The 20,919-nt window shown below is 48.5% G+C and overlaps 1 protein-coding gene across 6 annotated transcripts in view; it reads left to right on the top strand.

Moving 5' to 3' along the window:
- The window catches only part of UBAC1 (UBA domain containing 1), a 185,442-nt gene that overhangs the window by 140,268 nt on the left and 24,255 nt on the right, over window positions 1-20,919 (top strand). For 3 of the 6 annotated variants that reach the window (XM_048512272.1, XM_048512271.1, XM_048512273.1), the window contains exon 9: window positions 1,675-1,813. In XM_048512272.1, the coding sequence (XP_048368229.1) occupies window positions 1,675-1,813 (139 nt within the window). Of the gene's footprint in view, window positions 1-1,674; window positions 1,814-3,647; window positions 4,435-20,919 lie in introns of those variants that run through there. The other 3 variants (XM_048512269.1, XM_048512274.1, XM_048512268.1) reach the window with 3 other exon arrangements.

Raw genomic sequence — 20,919 nt, 5'->3', positions numbered from 1 at the left:
GTAAGGAATTCCATAGAAGCAGAAATAAAAGGCTCTTTGGTGAAAAAGACCGTTTATTCAGACATCTTAGAAAGCTCAAGTACACGCAGTGGCAGGAATGACACTTCCCGCCAGAAGCACAGGTTATAACTCCAACCATCCCATCCCCCTCCCGGCTTCCCATGGGAACGGAGACCTCATCTCCCTCGGAGAGATAAGGTCTCCGCCGATGAAGCTGGCCCATCGCCCGGGCTGTGGAATGTACTCAAGGTTAGGTGGCTGCCCTTCTCATCAACACCACTGAATCCTTTACAGTCAGTAAGATAGTGCTATAACAGTGGGTGGCCTCAACCAAAAGCCCAGTGGAACATCTCTGTCTTGCAGGCCCTGCGGAATTGAGTAAGATCCCACGTGGCCCTGGTGTCAGCTGGCAGGGAGTTCCACCAGGCTGGTACCAGGGCAGAAAAAGCCCTGGCTCTGGTTGAGGCCATTCTTTTTGGCGATGTAAAGGAGGGTGTTCCCAAGCTAAAAGTCTTTTCAGAGCTTACTAAAGTTGGCTCCACCCCGGGGAACACACACACACACCCCCCAATGCCAGCACAGCCTCCTGCAGTGCAGGAGCGACTGTGTGGAAGAAAACGTGGTTTCCTGTGTTGCAGAGCTGGTAAGTCCCTCTGCCCCAGTGTCCACTTTTCACAGTGGCACCAGTGCAAACCCTCCCACCACTTCCAGTGTTGCTTCAGTTCCCCACTGTTAGGGGGATTGTATCTGGCTGATTGAGATGCATTCCTAACTCAATGTAGTTGACATATGTAACCATCCTGCTATATGTTACCCTTCCCATTTGGGGCATTCTTTCCTTGACCTTTGCTTTATGGCTTCACACACTTTATGGCTTCACACACTAGGCTTTTCCCTGACACTTTGGTCTCATGAGAACCAGGATTATTTCCATTATCTTGTGGGAACAGGATGTCAGGTGGCTCTCTATCATTATCTATCACCAACCTTGGGGCGCCTTAACTCCAGACAAACTCCACATTTCCTGGGGAAACGGGAGGAGGGGACTAACACCGGGATAAAGGAGCTAGTCATTGGGGGGTTCACCAGAACTGGCTTTGTCGAGCTGGGTGCTTCAATGCCTATCAATAAATGCTGCTGATCAGCAATACAGAGCCTGTTTATTGCTTCAGGGTTCGAGGCCTAACACCCATCCCCTTTAGACTGAAGCCTTAGTGTGTGTTTAGAAAAATTATTTTTCTGTGTGGACTCTGCAACAGCAGAAGGGGATGGCCGAGCAGACGGTCACAATTGGAACAGGTAATATAGAATGTCAGGTGGGATCTCCTTCCAGCCATTGGCCCTCTCATTCTTCAGGGGATGGTTTTGTTTGCCCATTCTGTAACACTGGATTGATCCTACCACTGTTCTGAGGACACAAGAAAGGGGAGAAGCTATCGCACAACCCTCCAAGTCATGTGGTTTCTTGTGTGTGAGGCCCCCTTCCCACAGCAATCCCATGGGGTGGGGGGATGGTCACACAAGGCTGCTGGGAAAAAAGAAGACAGGGAAGGATCTGCTGCCAGTGAGGTGATGGTAAGATATCACCCAATTTTTTTTAGTAAGTCTCTGCTCTCCCAAATAGTAATTTTTTTTCTAATTTTGTCTTTTCATATTTCCTTCTGGCTTCTGCAGTGTGAGTGGCTGCTGGGAGACCGGAAACCCACTCCTGAGGATTTAAACAAGGGAATCGACCCTTCCAGTCCCCTCTTCCAAGCCATCCTAGAAAACCCTGTGATACAGCTTGGTCTAACAAACCCTAAAACACTACTTGGTAAGTCGTGCTGGTAGTATGCAAAATATGCACAGTGCTGTAGTTCATTGGAGTGATTTCTGTTTGGAATTCTGTTACCATCTTGTAAGTTCATTGCCAAAATGGCTTATTTCATTAGTTCCCTCATCAGGTGGACATTGCACGCACAGTGCAAGTTTTGCATTAGTTTGTTGTTGTAGACCAAACAATGGAGGGGCAGCTGAAACATTTATTGTGACATAAGCTTGTGTGAGCCAGAGACCATCTATCAGATGAAGGAAGAGTTTTGTTCAGTCAGCAGACAACATTAATACTCAAAGCTGCAAACAGCAGAGAAAAGAAGGCGAGACGGCCCAGTTTACCAGGACTGTCAGTGTATGATTGTCAAGCCCTGGATCTGTGACTCAGATCAGACTGTGTAACTTGAAGGTTTAGGTTCAGCAGCAGATCTCAGGACTTCCAAGGGGCTAAATTGCTTCATGCAAAGAGCAGCCAATGTCAGGTTCCCTTTTGAAGAGGACATGGAGGTGCCAATCATGGCAACCAAAGAGGGCAATGCAGGGCCAGGCAGGCATGAGCCATGGGGCTGCTTCAACCTCCCGGAGCCCAGGCAACGCAGCTGCTACCACTTCAAAGAAAAAAGGCATGGAAGGCACCAAAGTGCACAAAATGTTGGCCACAGCTTTGGGAGCAGCTGGCAAAGCTGCAGCTGAGCCTCCCTTACTCTTTGGAGATCTGGAACGGGCAGCCATGGAGGAGGAGTCCCTGAATGCTCCTGCCACCATGGATGGGACAAAGGGTAATTCCAGCCAAGCTCAGTCTCCCCCTCTGCCTCCTGTATCGTTAGCGGCTGTGAGGGCCACTGTGAGAGAGGAGAGAGCAGCCATAATCCAGTAAAAGCCCTTTTTAAATGCCGTGGCAGGGTGGATACCCCCTCACCCCCCTTTTCACGCAAGCCCGTAAACCTCTGGAAGTGGGGGGTGGGGTGGTCCTTTCTGACCAACTAGGCTGCCAGAAAAATGGGAAGTCTCTTGCTTGGAGACTGTCAGTCCTTTGATAGTAGGGAGGACTCTAGGGAAGAGAGTGAGTTTTTCTCCGAGGAAGAGTTATGGACCAGCTGGGTCCAGAAGGTATTGTGGACTCCTCTGATGAAGAGTCAGCAAGAAGCCCTGGCTCCTGTCCACAGCCAATGGTAGAAGTGTGTCAGGAGGCCTGTTTTTAGGGGAATTTTGCTATTGCTGCTTTCTGTATGCTGGGGGTGAGGAATGAGTTAATTGCATTTCAAACTGATCTTCAACTGTCTTCTGTAAAATGTTATGTGGTACCAGGTGCTGTCCAAGTTCAGAGCCTGGCTGTTTCGCTGTTATCTCTTTCACAGTTCCTTTTGGGCGCGCTTTCCCAGGAATGGGGGGTGCAGTCTGCTTTAACTACTGGGTTTTGTGTGGGCAAATCTCAGTTCTGGCTTGACCAGAGGAGATCCTCAATACTCAATAAACTACTGTTCTTTTACGAGAAGACTGTCAAATTTTATAGGTGACTTAGAAGCCAAGCATCCCCAGTCAGAGTTAGTAGTGGCGGGGGATTTTAACGCCACGGTAGGAAACGATCCCATCCAATTATGTTCCCAAGAAGATATAGATCAAGAACTCCTTCAGCTACACTTTACACCATATGCAAGGAGATCTAAGGATCTAAATTCCAACTCAAATGGGCTCCATTTAGCTACACAACAAATTCTGGCTGAATGGACTGATTAAGTTTCCAAATGCAGGCGAATTTACTTTCATCTCTTCCCATGGGTGCAGCGTAATAGATTATATACTTGTGTCTCCACACTTGTTAGCCAATCTCCAAGCCTTTAGGATAGGGGATTCTATGATTAGCGATCACCTTCCACTCACCCTCTCCCTCGCAGAGACCTCTACTGCCACAGTTTCAAACCATAAGGCAAGTGACACAACTCCCATAATAAGATGGTCAACAAAAACATGTAATAAAACCAAGGAAGCACTAAGCAACACCACCCGCAAGTTTCTAGGCTCCTCAGTAGTTATTGCAGATACTGTTAGCAGTAGTATAGGAAACTATGAAAAACTTGTTTCATATTTGGTGTCCCTTTTAGGGGAACCAAGAGGGAAGGGAAATCTCAAAGGCCACCCACCGGCAGGAAGAATTGGACTTGGCATTGATCAGTGGATTGTCAAGATAAGGACATGAAATGCAACCTAAAAGGACTGTAAATGGTTAATGTTCAATGTTAATGTTAAAAGTGTGTTATTTGTGAAGGAAGTAAACCATTTTGTTTTAAATTTAGTTCTTTGCAACTCCTTCCAAGTTCTGCCCCACAGAACCCACAGATTAGAGGTTACATAAACACTTGCTTTATGTTCATTCAGCATGGCGAATAAGCACTCGGTCCCATAAACTCTAAAATACTAATTTAAAACAACGATTAATTCATAAAAACAGCGTCCCGCAAAAACCTTACTTAAAAACCCTCCCAACGAGGAGGAGCGGGCATGGTGGGTCCCAAGGGTGTAAAGGGACCCTCAGACAATCTTGATCCTCTTTGAACTGAGATTGCAAATGCCTTAACAGTCCAGGTGATCGTGAGCAACAGCCGCAGAAGGCCATTGCTTTCACATTCTGCATGTGAGCTTCCAAAGGAACCTGGTGGGCCACTGCGAGTAGCAGAGAGCTGGACTAGATGGACTCTGGTCTGATCCAGCTGGCTTGTTGTTATGTTCTTAATAAGGGGGTGGGCACATTTCAGTGACTGGTCTCTCCAAAGGCCTTGTGGAACAATTCAGTTTTATAGGCCCTGAGGAATTCACCAAGGTCCCACAGGGCCCGGACAGCCGGAGGAAGAGTGTTCCACCAGGCTGGGGCCAGAACCATGAAGGCTCCGTTCTTCTGTTCTTGTGATACTTTGTGAGGGTCTAGGTGGTGCGAGCCCAAGAGGTACCTTTGCTAAGGCTGGAGTTTTCTGTCAGCTGCCCTGCCAAGTGAAAAGAGCAAGAGGGGGTTTAACATTTATTTCCTTTGCTGTATATGTTTTTTAATCAGTTTTTTACTATTGCTGTACTGTTGTCTATGCCAATAAAGGCTTGCTGCTGCTGCTGCAAGAGGCGGTTTGCTGCTTGCTCAGTCTTTTAGCTTCCTTGGCTTCTGAGGGAAGAGAGGGATGCCACAGAGTCAGGGTGGATTTATCTGCTCTTGTGCTGCTGATCTTCACTAGCAGGTGAGAGGAGAAGCGGAGAAAATTAGCACGCTTGAAGCTCTCCTCTCTCCAGGGAAGCCTCTCAGAGAAACAAGGGTGCATAACACAGCAAGAGATAGCCAATAGTGTCATTATGTGCTGGCTCCCCCACCAGGTAAACTGCGTACTGGCTAAGAGCAGGTGCACTTGTAACCCCCATGCTCAGAATGGGTTGACCCAGAAAGGGGTGGAGACTCAAAGCAGCAGGAGGCTGCAGAGCTCATGTAGTTTGGAGGAGACAAGGCTACCAAACTTGATTGGTATAAGCCCTTAACACCTTGTTAAGGGTCTTTTTGTGTTTGTAATGGGTGAGAGTTCTCCTGGAAACCTTCATCATGTCGAATCCTGTTCACCAAGCCCTTGGAGTCTTCAGGAGCCAACCCACTTGCAGGAAGAATTGGACTTGGCAATATCAGAAGACTGCAACTAGAAGGACTTGAAATGAAATCTGAACAGGACCTTGAAGTGTGATGTTAAATGTTGATGTTATATGTTAAGAAAGTAAACCATTTTGTTTTAAAATTTGTTGTTGCAAACTTATTCCAAGTTCTGCCCCACAGAACCCACAGACAGAGGTTACACACTCTGATCTGGAGGAACCGGGTTTGATTCCCTGCTCTGCCGCTTGAGTTGTGGAGGCTTATCTAACCTCCATGCCGACACCAGAGGTCCACTGCACTAGGGAATATAGACAGAATTAAGATTCCCTGCTACAATGTAAGGGAATTCCATAGAAGCAGAAATAAAAGGCTCTTTTGGTGAAAAAAAGACCGCTTATTCAGACATCTTAGAAAGCTCAAGTACACGCAGTGGCAGGAACACACTTCCCAGCCAGAAGCACAGTGGTTATAACTCCAACCATCCCATCCCTCCTCCGGCTTCCCATGGGAACGGGAGACTCCCATCTCCTCGGAGATAAGGTCTCCTCGGGCCGATGAAGCTGGGCTCCATCACCTGGCTGTGGAATGTACTCAAGGGGTTAGGGTGGCTGCCCTTCTCATCAACACCACTGAATCCCTTTACAGTCAGTAAGATAGTGCAAGTATAACAGTGGGTGGCCTCAAATCCAAAAGCTTCTCCAGTGGAACATCTCTCTGTCTTGGCAGGCCCCAAGGAATTGAGAGTAAGATCCCATCGTGCGGGCCCCTGGTGTCAGCTGGCAGGGAGTTCCACTTCAGGCTGGTACTCAGGGCAGAAAAAAGCTCCTGGCTCTGGTTGAGGCCATTCTTTTTTGGCGTATGTAAAAGGAGGGGTGTTCCCAAGCTAAAAAAGTCTTTCTAGAGCTTACTAAAGTTGGCTCCACCCCCCGGGGAACACACACACACACACCCCTCAATGTCAGCACAGCCTCCCTGCAGTGCAGTGAGCCACTGTGTGTGGAAGAAAACGTGGGTTTCCTGTGTTGCAGGAGCTGGTAAGTCCCTCTGGCCCCAGTGTCCACTTCTTTTCACAGTGGCACCAGTGCAAACCCTCCCACCCACTTCCAGTAAGTTGCTTCCAGTTCCCCACTGTTAGGTGGGATTGTATCTATGGCTGATTGAGATGCATTCCCTAACTCCAATGTAGTTGACATATGTAACCATCCTGCATATATGTTACCCCTTCCCATTTGGGGCATTCTCCTTTTCCCCTTGGACCTTTGCTTTATGGCTTCACACACTTTTATGGCTTCACACACTAGGCTTTTCCCCTTCGACACTTTTGGTCTCATGGAGTAACCTCAGGGATTATTTCCATTATCTTGTGGGGAACAGGGATGTCAGGTGTAGCTCTCTTATCATTATCTATCACTCAACCTTTGGGGCTTCCTTAACTCAGACAAACTCCACATTTCCTGGGGAAACGTGGGAGGAGGGACTAACACCGGGATAAAGGAGCTAGTCCGATTGGGGGGTTCTACCCAGAACTGGTTTTGTCTAGCTAAGTGCTCATCTGCAATGCCTATCAAATGCTGCTGGATCAGCAATACAGAGCCTGCTTTCTTATTGCTTCTAGGGTTCGAGAGGCCTAACACTCCATCCCCTTTTAGACTGAAGCCTTAGTGTGTGTTTAGAAAAAATTATTTTTCTGTGTGGACTCTGGCAACAGCAGAAGGGGATGGTCGAATGAGCAGACGGGTCACAATTGGAAACAGGTAATCATAGAATGTCAGGGTGGGAATCTCCTTCCAGCCATTGGCCTCCTCCTCTATTCTTCAGGGGATGGTTTTTGTTTGCTCCATCTCTGTAACACTGGATTGATCCCTACCCACTGTTCTTGGAGGGACACAAGAAAGGGGAGAAGCTATCAGACAACCCTCCAAGTCATGTGGTTTCTTGTGTGTGAGGCCCCTTCTTCCACAGCAATCCCAAGGGTGGGGGATGGTCAAGCACAAGGCTGCTGGGAAAAAAAAGAAGACATTGGTGGAAGGATCTGCTGCCAGTGAGGTGATGGTAAAGATATCACCCAATTTTTTTTTAGTAAGTCTCCCTTGCTCTCCTCCCAAATAGTAATTTTTTTTCTCTAATTTTGTTCTTTTCTATATTTCCTTCTGGCTTCTGCAGTGTGAGTGGCTGCTGGGAGACCGGAAACCCACTCCTGAGGATTTAAACAAGGGAATCGACCCTTTCCAGTCCCTCTTCCAAGCCATCCTAGAAAAAACCCTGTGATACAGCTTGGTCTAACAAACCCTAAAACACTACTTCTTAAAAGTCGCGGGTTGGTAGTAGTATGCAAAATATGCACAGTGCTGTAGTTCATTGGAGTGGGATTTCTGTTTGGAATTCTGTTACCATCTTGTAAGTTCATTACCAAAATGGCTTATTTCATTAAGGTTCCCTCATCAGGGTGGACATTGTAATCTATTGGTGCAAGTTTTGCATTAGTTTGTTGTTGTAGACCAAACAAATGGAGGGGCAGCTGAAAACATTCTATTGTGACATAAGCTTGTGTGGAGCCAGAGACCATCTTATCAGATGAAGGAAGAGGCTTTTGTTCAGTCAGTACAGACAACACATTAATACTCAAAGCTGCAAACAGCAAGGCGGTGAGAAAAGCCTTAAGGCGACCGATCGCTCCAGTTTCACGGTCAGGACTGTCAGGTGTATGATTGTCAACGCCCTGGATCTGTGACTCAGATCAGACTGTGTAACTGTGAAGGTTTAGGTTCAGCAGCAGATCTCTCAGTGGACTTCCAAGGCTGCTAAATTGCTTCATGCAAAGAGCAGCCAATGTCAGGTTCCCCTTTGAAGAGGGACATGGAGGTGCCAATCATGGCAAATCCCAAAGAGGGCAATGCATGGTAGCCAGGCAGGCATGAGCCATGGGGCTGCTTCCAACCTCCCGGGAGCTCCAGGCAACGCAGCTGAAAGGCAATACCACTTCAAAGCAAAGGTGCATGGAAGGCACCTCAAAGTGCACAAAATGTTGGCCACAGTTTCTTTGGGGAGCAGCTTTCGGCAAAGCTGCAGCTGAGCCTCCCTACTCTTTTTTTGGAGATCTGAACGTGGCAGCCATGGAGGAGGAGTCCCCTGAATGCCTCCTGCCACTCATGGATGGGACAAAGGGTAATCTCCAGCCAAGCTCAGTCTCCCCCTCCCCTGCCTCCTGTATCATAGCTGGCTGTGAGGGCCACCGTGAGAGAGGAGAGAGCAGCCATGTAATCCAGTAAAAGCTCCTTTTAAATGTCAGTGGTAGGGTGGGATACTCCCTCACCCCCCCCTTTTCACGCTAAAAGTTTTCTCCTGTAAACCCTTCTGGAAGTGGGGGTGGTGGTCCTTTTCTGACCAACTAGGGCTGCCAGAAAATGGGAAGTTCTCTTGCTTCTGGAGACTGTCAGTCCTTTTGATAGTAGGAGGACTCTTCTAGGAAGAGAGTGAGTTTTTCTCCGAGGGAAGAGTTGCGGACCAGCTGGGTCCAGAAGGTATTGTGGGACTCCTCTGATGAAGAGTCAGCAAGAGGGCCCTGGCTCCCGGTCCACAGCCAATGGTAGAAGTGTGTCAGGAGGCCTGTTTTAGGGGAATTCTTTGCCATTGCTGCTTTCTGTATGCTGGGGTGAGGAATGAGTTAATTGCATTTCAAACTGATCTTCAACTGTCTTCTGTAAAATGTTCATGTGGTACCAGGTGCTGTCCAAGTTCAGAGCCTGGCTGTTTCTCATTGTTATCTCTTTCACAGTTCCTTTTGGGCTGGGCTTTCCCAGGAATGGGGGGTGCAGTCTGCTTTTAACTACTGGGTTTTGTGTGGGCAAATCTCAGTTCTGGCTTGACCAGAGGAGATCCCTCAATACTCACAAACTACTGTTCTTTACTTAGAAGACTGTCAAATTTTATAGGTGACTTAGAAGCCAAGCATCCCCAGTCAGAGTTAGTAGTGGCGGGGATTTTAATCTACCACGGTAGGGAAATCCATCCCATCCAATTATGTTCCCAAGAAGATATAGGATCAAGAACTCTTCTTCAGCTAGCACTTTACACCATATGCAAGGGAGATCTAAGGATCTAAATCTAACCTCAAAATTTGGGTCTCCATTTAGCCAAATTCTGCTCCTCCTACACAACAACAAATTCTGGCTGAATGGACTGGATTAAGTTTCCAAATGGTAGGCTTAATTCTACTTCTTCATCTCTTCCCATGGGTGCAGCTGCATTACTATATATACTGCGGTCTCCACACTTGTTAGGGCCAATCTCCAAGCCTTTAGGATAGGGGATTCTATGATTAGCTGTATCACCTTCCACTCATCCCTCTCCCTCAAGAGTGACCTCCTTACGCTGCCACAGTTTCAAACCATAATGGTACTTTCAACACAACTCCCATAAATAAGACATTTAATGCTACCTAACCCAAACATGTAATAAAACCAAGGAAGGCACTAAGCAACAATCTCCACCTTGCAAGTTTCTAGGCTCCTCAGTAGTTGTATTGCAGATAATGTTAGCAGTAGTATAGGAAACTATGAAAACTTGTTTCCATATTTGGTGTCCCTTTTAGGGGAAAGTTCAAGAGGGAAGGGAAATCTCAAAGGCAGAGACTCGGTTTGGACCCTGAGTGCAAATATTATTTGAATCAACAGATCCTGATCATATACAATAGATTTAGGGCCTCCAAGGCCAAATTCCTGCTCTCCTGAATTGTTTAGTCTCAAACAACAGACTCTCTACGCAACCACATCAAAATAAAAGCCAAAGAGTCAATAAAGCCAACTGGGAGCAAACTACCATATGCCACCCCATCCAATAATTACAAAACAATTCAGGCAATTAACAAATAGGGGCATGTGTCAAAATCTCCCAATAGCTGCTGATATCACTCCCTTCCATTATGGCAGAAAACACTACTCTGGAATTTTTTTATCTTCCACCAAGAGATTGACCACAAAGCTCTTAGCATGAGCTTTTCCAGAAATGAGGATTTGGTTCCTGAATGGGCCCCAGTTAACAGGCAAGAGGTTATTCATTGAATTAATTCACCAACTAAAGTCTGGGAAAGCAGCTGGCCATTCTGATATCATTGTAGCAGAGATGTTAAAAACTGATCCAGACTGGTGGGCTCCAGTGCTTGCCTCCCATTATTTACACATGTATCAACAAATCTTTAATGATTCCCAAGGACTGGTTAAAGCTTTAGCCATCATTGTAATCCCCTATTTTATTTCTTTTTATTTATTTATTTTTTCAGATTTCTAGATCAGCCTTCCCATCCCCTGGGGTCTCTTCTATAAAAAAAGGAGACCCCCCAGTGTCCCTCTCTAATTATAGGCCGCATCAGCCTTTTATCTATCAGAGTAGGCAAAATTGTATGCAAACTATCTACTGAAAAAATTAAAGAGCTGGACAGACAAACATCAGCTTACTCGCCCAGAGCAACCGGGTTTCGGGCAGGGTAATCTCTATTCTAGATCACTGTCTAATTCCTCCAACATCTTGTGCAAGCAAATATCGTGTGGGTACAGAAAAAAAGCAAGCTTCTATGCTGCTTTTCTGGATTTAGAAGCGGGTGCCTTTGACTCGGGTAGATAGGGAACTTTTATGGCATAAATTAAACTCCCTAAACATGTGGAACAGAGACTTTTAGCTCTAAATTAAAGCATCTCCACACCTAATACAACTTCTGCCAAATAAGAACTTCAAGAGATGGCACTGCTAACAGGAACTCAATTATGGTTAACAAAGGTTAAAACAAGGTTGCCCACTGGCACTCCAGTCTATTTTGGCCTATTTCTCCATGACTTCCCAAGTAACCCTTTAATCCAAAATTCGGTGGCCATCCGCCATCGCTTAGGTTCACGCTTATATATCTACCCCTGCTTCTCATGCAGACTTAATAACTGTTCTCTTGTCATATTCCCAAGCAGGCTTTAAAACGCCTTACTCAAACTGCAGTGCAGAATACTGTCATGCAAATAAGCTGGACGCTTTAACTACGCACAACAAGTCCAAAGTCATGATCTTTGCAAAATCTTAGGTGTAAATGTAGCTGGAAAGTGAACAACCATACGTCCTAGGAGCAAGTAAGTCAGTTTAGGATATCTAGGGCTCCTATTCAGTTACAACCTATCTTGGGTCCCTCACAGCAAACAAGCGCTAGAGAACAAAGCTAAGGTGAATGCTGCAGCGTATTCCTCCGGGATTTTTTTCTTACTCTAAAGTGACACCACTTATCCCCGCTTGCACTGGAAAAATCTTCAATGCAAAAGATAACTCCTCAGCTATTATATGGAGCCCCACAATATGGATCCCCAAATTAAATCACAATCTTTTGAGTCAGTACAGGGATACTTTTTGCAAAGAATTTTAGGGTTTCCACCAAGGTGTGGTCCCATATGACACCCTATGCGCAGAGAAACTAGATAAAAATAGTATGGAACTGATGGTATTGGACAAGAGATTTAAGTACTGGACCCTAAATTCATTTTGAGCCCAGACCCAATGGTTTTATACATCAACTCTTTATCAGAATCTTACATCTGTGAAATGGCTATTGGACATAGATAAGTGAAACTTAACAACATGGGCTTTAACAGCTGACCAGTTCCAAACTGGGTGTCTGCCATCAGAATTCATAATGAAATTAAATCTGTTTTTTAGTTGAACGAGAGAAACTGAGAATGTTGAAGGAGGGGGGGACACAAGCTGCTCCCCACAGGCCCTTGGGAATTGTCCTGATCAGGATTACTGTGCCAATCCATTCGTATACATTCTAAAGTGCAATCCCAAACAACTTAGAGTGTACACTTTGGCTCGCTTTTTTGAATTTCTTACCTAACGCTTTTATGACTCTTTGGCAGGTATAATAACACTCCATATGAGAACAGGTTATGTCAATGTAATACGGTCATTGCGCTGAGACGGTTCAACATGTAATACCATTGGAATGTCCAACATAATGAGTCGCTATTTCCATGTACATCTGTCCATTGGTAGAGAGCTCAAACGCCGTCAGGTTACCATCTGTGATGAACTTTCTACCCAACTGGTCCTGTGATCTTGTATGTGAGGAATGTGTTGCAAGTCTTTTTGAGGCAACTATCTGGTCAGTGGGCTTAATCATTGCCTACATAGTAGTAACAATGGTTAAATTCAATTCTTATATGTGCTGGGTTTTACAAGGCTGCTACAGTGAATGTTCAAACATTGTTTTAATGTATTTAATGTTTTAATGTCTCAGTTAGTAGATAAATGCCCCTTTGTACTAACTCTGTAATTTATAATGCCAATAAAGGCTTTGGAATTGGAATTGGTTGGTTCTTTTACATGAGTTTGTTTCAGTTTTTGGGATTCTGACATTATGCCAGAACTCCGCTTAGGTTGAATTCCATGCTGCTGTAAAGGATTCAATGGTGTTGATGGTGAGGTAACCTTGAGTGCATTCCACAGTGCCCAAGGCATGGGCCAGATGCATCGGGCGGAGACTTTATCTCATTAAGGCTGGAGATGAAGCCTCTCTGTTCCCATGGGAAGCAAGGGAAGGGGATGGGGTGATCTGGTATTATAACCTGTGCTTCTGAAGCGGAAGTGTCATTCCTGCTACTCATGCGGTACTCTTTGAGCTTGCTAAGATGTCTTAATAAATGGACTTTTAATTCCAAAAGCCTCTTTTATTTCTATGCCCATGGAATTTCTTTACATTGTGGCAGGAATCTTAATTCATCTATATTCCTGTGCAGTGGACCTCTTTGTCTCTCATGCGATGGAGAGGTTGGAATTTTACTGCGGAAGGTGCTGTATTCCCAAAGAGGGTCTCACCTTCCCCTTCTGGATCTGGAGGAACCAGCAGGGAGAACGTGGCCTTCAGCTGGTGGTTTCCTCCTTTTCCCGCCCCTCGTATCAGCACGAAGCTCCTCCTTTACTCCGCTGGAACGAGGGACGGACGCATCGACCATGGGGACTTCCATGAGTCGCTTAGGGCGCTTCGTTCATGGATCGAAGGCCACTTCTGTGGATCGGATCTCTACCCGTTTTCGTGTGGATTACAACCCTCAGATGCAACCTGTCATGGAGGAGACGGGCTTGACCACCTTTCATGCGGCAACCCAGGAATCCATTGAATCCATTCCTGGACTCAGATTTTCTTGGTGATGTTCCCTAAAGAACCACCGCGGGCACAGCACTGGGGCCCTCAGCCCAAAGGGACACCGGGACTAAACCTGGAATTGGGAGGTGGTATCCGCATTCACCTCCCAATCGGGACCCCCCCCCTAACCTCGGCCAGCTTAATCGCACCTGAGGTGCCTCGGGAGCCACCGCTGCCACGGGTGTTCCTCGACACCTCGCTTCCAGACGCATCGGCGAGTCCGGGCAAGCCTGCCTTCCCAGAAGCCGGACCGCTTCTCCCATCGAGGGAGGACTGGGATGAGGAAGCGGGACGACTGCGATGAGGCCCAAGCGCGTTTGGAACCGTGGAACGCCAGCTATGGGAGGAGGAACGGGCACAGTTGCACAAGAGCGCTAAAACCTGGGCAGGAGGGACCGGGAACAGCAACGCTAAAGTTAGGTCCAGCTCGAGTTGGACTGCGTACAAAGACGCTGGCCCAACGCACAATATGCTCCAGAATCGGGTCAGTCCATGATAAAGTCCTGGAAACAGTCTAGACTGGATTTACAACGGGTAACGCTAGTGCTGCTCTAGGTTCTTAAGCACGCAGTGAGCTTTCCACCGGAAGCCCTTAAACGGGACCTAACTGGCTAAATTGGAACGAAAAGCTGCTTTGTATGCGCACTCCAGGATGCATTGACTCGCAAGGAGAGGGATCTGGTTGGCGCTTGGAGAGGGGAACTAAGGGAGGCAGCAGACTGGAGGCCCTGGGTTGGAGTTTATGCTGTTACTGATCATGCCGTTGCTAGGGGCTACCGCACTCTGGGTCCTGCTACCCAACGCCAGCGGCGCCAGCTCGCATTCGCTCCCCGTACAACAGCTGCCTGCCCAGCCTGCTCAACCCGCTGCTAACCACCTCCCCAGCAGGCACCAAGAGTTGCCGAACGGGCTACTATCGCCCGATACCAGCCGCCCGCTTTTGATGGACCGCCTCAAACTTCCTACTTCATCTTGCAACTCAATGCCCACTTGGAAGACTATGATGATCTATACCGGGTCTGAACGCTAAAAATAAGGGACATCGCTCAGTCCTGGATGGGGCAGCAGCTTCGACTTGGTTCGGGTGGACTGTTTTGATTTGCAGGATGAGGGACTGCATAGTGCCCTCGCGATTCTCCAAGCTTTAAGAGCTGCCAGGATCCAGGCCGAATGAAGCTATCCGCACTATCAAACCATCCAGCAAAGGCAACCGCCCGCTTGCAGAATTTGTCCGCGGAATTTCGTAAGGGCGGCTGCTCGACTTCCTCCTGAGTGGCCTGGAACGTGAAATGCTAATACTTCAGATGCTGTGGACAACAAACTACGGAACGGTAGTTTTTAATTCGGGTTCCTCGTATCATTGGCGGATTGGATCCAGGGGAAGTTAGGTCTCTGGGTGGCGCCTCGCTTGGAATACGCCACAAGGAGGCCGCCTCTTACCTAAAACCACTCACTGTGTCCACCAAATCAAGCCCAGCCGCCCTAACGAACCACCTTCGAAACGCCGTCAGCTGACTTGGGTTGTGTCTTTACTATGGAGGGCCAGGTCATCTAGGGCCAACTGTCCCAAGAAGCAAAAAAACTAACCGGCTTCCAGCCTCACAAGACTCCGCCTGCCAAACCACCACGCAGGTCGGCCGCTTCCCACTGGCTCGCCACCCAAAGCGGGACCGGCGGCGCACCCAGAGGAGGGGAAGCAGCTGTTTGCCTTTCTTCAGCCCCCTCATGGGACATGGGCCCTACCTGACGCTGTGAGTGAAGGCAGCGCCCCATTACTGTTCAAGGCATTCCTGGCCAACCCCGGCTAAACACCCTCGCATTATAGCTCGCCCTTGTGGGATTCCGGGCTGCTCCCACTGCTTAATGCTAATTCCCCAGGTGGTAGAGGAGCTAGGTCTGGACCGACTCTGGCTAAGCCTATAACATTCCACTCCAAATGGACGGCAGCCCTCGAAACGGCGGACCGCCCAGTTTAAAAACACAGCCGGTTCTCTCACCGCACCATTGGGGAGAAAATTGTTTCTATTTTGGCGCCAGTGGCCAAACACTCCATAGTTTTGGGTATGCCTTGGTTATTGCTACATGAACCAAAATTCATTTGGAAAGAAAGGATCCTAGAATTCACTGACCCTCCTCTGCGGTGAACACATGAATTGGGAAGAAAGTTCCCAACGCCTCCTGACACATCCCCCCCCTCTCTGGTTTCCAGTGATTGCTCCCGATCTCATTGGCATCCCACCTGCATATCAGGATCTAGCCAGAGTTTTTCAGGAGCAGGAATGCATCAGTTGCCACCCCACACAGAGACACTGACTGTAAAATTGTCATACAACCAGGGGGGGCGAACTACTCAAGCGGTAGGTGACCCACCGCATGAGTCCTAATGAGGAGAAGGAACTCCGCCTTCTTAGACAAGAACCTTTGCTCGGTTCATAATGTATGGCTACCAAACACACGACGCCAGTTCTGCTTTGTTTGTCAAAAGAAAGATGGGTCTTACGGCTTTGCACAGATTTCATCGAGGTCTCACCGCGTCTCCTGTCCAATAAATATCCTTTGCCTTGATCAAAGACCTTTTAGATGCACTCGCAAAGGACGATTTTACTCAAATTGGACTTGAGAGAAGCTTACTACAGAGTCAGAATTGCTTGAAGGCTATGAACACCTTGATCATGCTTAACACAAAGTTTGACAGTTTGAATATTTAATAATGCCACTTCGGTTAAGTGGGGCCCCGAGCTTTATGGCCCTTTATCAACGAAGTTCTCCATGATTTACTGTACAAAGGAGTTGTTGTATACTTAGATGACGTTTTAATTTACTCACAAACCATAGAAGAGCATGAAATGTTGGTTCGAGAGGTATTGAAACGCTTGCTTGACAACTCTCTCTTTGCCAAACTCTCCAAATGCTGTTTCCATCAGACCTCCATTGACTATTTTCTCTTCTGTTACCGATCTCACCGAGGGCTTAAAATGGATCCTGCTAAAATTGACGCTGTCCTCCAATGGTCTGCCCCCCACCAACCGCAAAGAACTCCAGTCGCTTTGAGGTTTTGCTAATTTCTATCGTGACTTTATACCCCAATTGAACTGACTCTCCTCTCACAGACCTCTACGACTAAGGGTAAGGGATCCACTGTCCGCCAAGCCCGGGCCCCTTCCTGGTCTGAGGAATGTCAAACAGCCTTCAACTGTTAAAATCTGCTTTTACCACTGAACTCATCCTAAAAGCACCCTGACCCAGATCTCCCGCTTGTGGTTCACGCGGATGCCTCGGACAAAGCACTTGGGGCAGCCCTGTTGCAGAAAAAAATAAAGATGGTAGACTGGTTCCAGGTGCTTATTTGTCTAAAAAAAGTTCCTCTTGGTGCCGTAACTCTTCAACTGGACTGTGGGAGGACAAAGAGACCGCGGCCATCAAAGTAGCACCTCTCCACTTGGCCACTGGCTGGAGGGGCTAAGACCCTTCAAGTTTGGTCGGATCATAAAACCTTGGCAGCTCTTTCCACCCTCAAGATGTCCGCTAAAACAACTTCACATTTCTTTTCTCGCTTCTCTTTACAGTCCATTTTTTTTTCCCAGGGAAAACCAACAAACTGGCTGACGCGGCCTTCTACCCGAGGGGTGGGCTGCCTCCACGCGGACATTCCGTTCTTTCTCCCTCCCAGCTGGGGTTGGCTGTCACCCGACCTCAAACGTCCGGCTTCTCCCTCCTCCACCCCCCATTCCCAGCGTCTCGCCTCCTTCCCGGAACTGGAGGAGGCGGGCTGCACGAGCCCCAGCAGTCAAGGAGACTCCCACCGCGCTTGGAGAATGGAGTTTCATGAGGGGGGAATGTTAATGCCTCCCTCCGCAAGCAGGTTCTGAGGCTTGCCACCATGCCCGCTCGGCTGGACATTTTGGCTTCTTTTGGAAAACTCTGCATTTAGCCCGCCGGGTAGTTCTGTGGCGCTGCTAATGCGAAGACATTGAGGCATACATTAAAGGCTGCTCGGCTTGTGCAGAAGCCAAGACCATTCCGAAAGCCCCATGGACTGTTGAAACCTCTCCTGCAGCCTCCCCGCCTCTGGGAGGTCATCTCTATGGACTTTATTACAGACTTGCCCGAAAAGTCATGGCGTATTGTGCTCTTTATGGGTGGTGGTGGACTTATTCTCGGGCAGTTTCTCCATTTTTATTCCATAAAGTTTCCATTCCCTCCGCCTCCTAAGTTGGCACGGCTGTTTATTCAACATGTTTACCGCCTCCATTCCGGCCTGCTATAAGGTGGTCTCCTAACCGCTGCCCCCCCAATTCATCTCAAAGTTCTGGAAAGCGCTTTTGGGGTTGTTAGTCGCCGTCAGCCACTCTCTACCACGCCTCAAAGTGACGTAGACGGAGAGAACTTAACAGAACCCTAGAGTAGTATTTACGCGCAGTTACACCCAACTACCACCAAGACAATTGGTGCGAAGCTTATTCCGCTTATGGAGTACGCCTATAACAATGCGGTTCATAGTAGTACAAAGAAACCCCTTTGAAATTGTGTCTGGTCGCCCTTCCGCCAAGGCTACAACCAATTCAAGTAGAAGCTGCTTTGGGACCCCCCAGAATTTCAACAATGGATTTCATCCCTAGCTGAGGGATGGAAGTCGGTCCAGACCGCCTTTACAGCAAGCAAAGGACTCCCAAAACTGCAGCTGATAAACACCGCCGATTTTCCTCTCATGCAGGGCTCCTGCGTGCATTTATCTACAAAAAATCTCAGGGACGCATAGATATTCCAAACTTGGCAAGAGATTTGTGGGACTCCTTTCTAGATTACTAAAGTGGGATTAATGATGTCACTGCCCGCTTTAGACGGTTTAACTCTCTCTTAGTGTAACATCCATCCTGTCTTCCATTCCAGCTTGCTCAAGGAGGCTCCCGCCTGATGTTCGGTAATGCACTCCAAATGGAGAGGCCCCCACCGACTCATTATTGATGGCCACAAACACTACTTAGATTGACGCCATCCTGACTTCCTCGCTTTAATCGCGAACGCTTGCAATATTTAGTTTCTGGGTGGGATATTCCTCTGGGTATAATCAATGGGTTTATTCAAAACATTGAAGCCCCCCACCCTTATTGCTGCTTTCCACCGCTTCTTCCGCGACAAACCGGGGAAGGGGTCTTCTTTAGGGAGGCAGAGTGTAAAGGATTCAATGGTGTTGATGGTGAGGTAACCTTTGAGTGCATTCCCCACAGCCCGGCGATAGCCAGATGCATCGGGCGAGACTTTATCTTTGCGCTGAGATGAAGCCCTGTTCCCATGGGAAGCAGGAAGGGGGGATGGGGACTGGTATTATAACCTGTGCTTACAAGCAAGTGTCATTCCAAGCACTGGGCGGTAACTTGAGCTTCTAAGATGTCTTTTTAAATTGACTATTACTCCCAAATCCTTTATTTCTTATACCTATGGAATTCTTTACACTGCTGTGCATTGGTTGGGATTTCACCTTTCACTTTTGCAACTTTTATTAAAGACTTTTCTTGCCAGTATGATGACTTCGGAGCCCCAGCCAGGGGGTGCGTCTGCGGCTACAGACCAAGGGCGCCCCATTCCTGATGATTTAACAGGAACTTTGGACTCAGCCTCTGACGCAGCAGAGGGGCCTCGAATCCCACTCGGCACTGCGGCAGGCGGGGAAGCCCCTACCCCAGGTGGATTTTTTGGCTCCATCAACCAGTTCATGACTGCCCCTTTAGACGACTCGCAGGGAGTTACCATGCATCGTCGCCGGGGTCTGGAATATCGAGAATCTCAACCTTCGGGTTTTGGCAGTGCAATGTGGGCTGGAAACGTATCGTTGGCCAGCCGGCCGGCCGTCAGAAAGGGCCGATTCATCAGAAGCTGAAGCCTGGCGGTTGCTCCAAGTGTCAGAGGAGGCCTGGGATTCGGAGCAAGAGGAGTATCGCCAGGCCCTGTGCCAGAGGGAACGGGATATCGAGCACCTGCAAGCGGCCCTCGCTCAGGCTCACCAAGTAGCCCCTGCTCCCGGAGCTGGAGTGGCCGTGACATCAGCTGCCCCAGTGCCAGTACCCACTCAGCCTGCCCAGCCAGCTCCGGTTCCAGCTCCTGCTCCAGTACCCGCTCAACTTGCCCAGCCGGTTCCAGCCCCTGCTCCAGTGCCAGCACTAGCCCAGCCTGTTCAACCGGGACCTGCCCCAGCGCCAGTACCAGGCCAGCCGCCTTTCCAGCCGGGCCCTGGAGGGGTCCCCCTGCCATCAGCTGCAGCTGCTCCGTTACCGGTCCCGCCGCTGATGCCACCGTCCATACCACCCGGATGGGGAGCTCCAGGAGGAGTGTTGCCGAACTGTGCACCATATGGGGTAGCTCCCCCTCTGTTTATGCTCCGGATCCAACTGACTACTCGTTTTGATGGGACTCAGGACTTACTCCTGGCTTTACTGGTTCAGGTCAATGCCCACATGTTGCAGTATGGGCAGCAGTACCTGAACGATTTTGAGCGTATTTGTGAGGTGGGATCTAAGCTAGATGGTCCTGCAGCCAACTGGTACGTGAACCTGTTCCAACGTCAAACGGCGGAGCTGCACAACTTCCAAGATTTCATGATGGCCCTACGATGACGCTTTGAGAGCCCATTAGCGGGCGAGCAACCTAAACAAGAACTCATGGAGATGCGTCAGGGCAAAACCCCTTTTGCTGAGTTTGTGGAAAACTTCCTCACCATGGCCAGTAAGATCCAGGATTGGAATGACCCTGTGAAAGTGTTTGCCTTCAAGAAAGCCCTACACCCAGACTTGTTAAACTGGGTTCTTGTTCGGGACAGCCCGCAGATCCTGATAGAGTGGTTCGTACTGCGGAGGCTAGAATGTGTGAAGCGGCCATGTTGGGGGTTCCAGCCTGACGATCCCCCTTGCCCATCCGAGTTCCAAGCCTACACGCCCTGTTCCTTCAAAACGCCAGATCTCGCCAGAAGAAAATGCCCGCCGCTGCCTGAATCTTTACCTGTATTGCGGCGGGGAGGGCCATATTGCTGCGTTTTGTCCTGCCAGGTGCACCCACACTCCAGCTACTCTGCACTCCGTGGCCAAGACCTAATTCTCAAACCACCGCTGAAAGGGGGTGCCCATGCAGCAGCTCCCCATGCCGATGGAGGGGAACAGCCAATTCCCCTTGGGAGCCTCCCAAGTTGCAGGAACGGGTGAGTGAAGCTTACATGCCTCTACCCCTTTACCTCTGGACCCTCAACGGGCCTGGATGCCCTCGGGTTAGTGGGTCCAAGCCCCTCAGAGATACCCAGCTGTCCTCACTGTTTAATACATCCCCG

The sequence above is a fragment of the Sphaerodactylus townsendi genome, linkage group LG12, assembly GCF_021028975.2.
Source record: "Sphaerodactylus townsendi isolate TG3544 linkage group LG12, MPM_Stown_v2.3, whole genome shotgun sequence".
Taxonomy (NCBI): Eukaryota; Metazoa; Chordata; class Lepidosauria; order Squamata; family Sphaerodactylidae; genus Sphaerodactylus; species Sphaerodactylus townsendi.
Note: the sequence above shows the minus strand (reverse complement) of the source record. Positions and strands in the feature narration are given on the sequence as shown.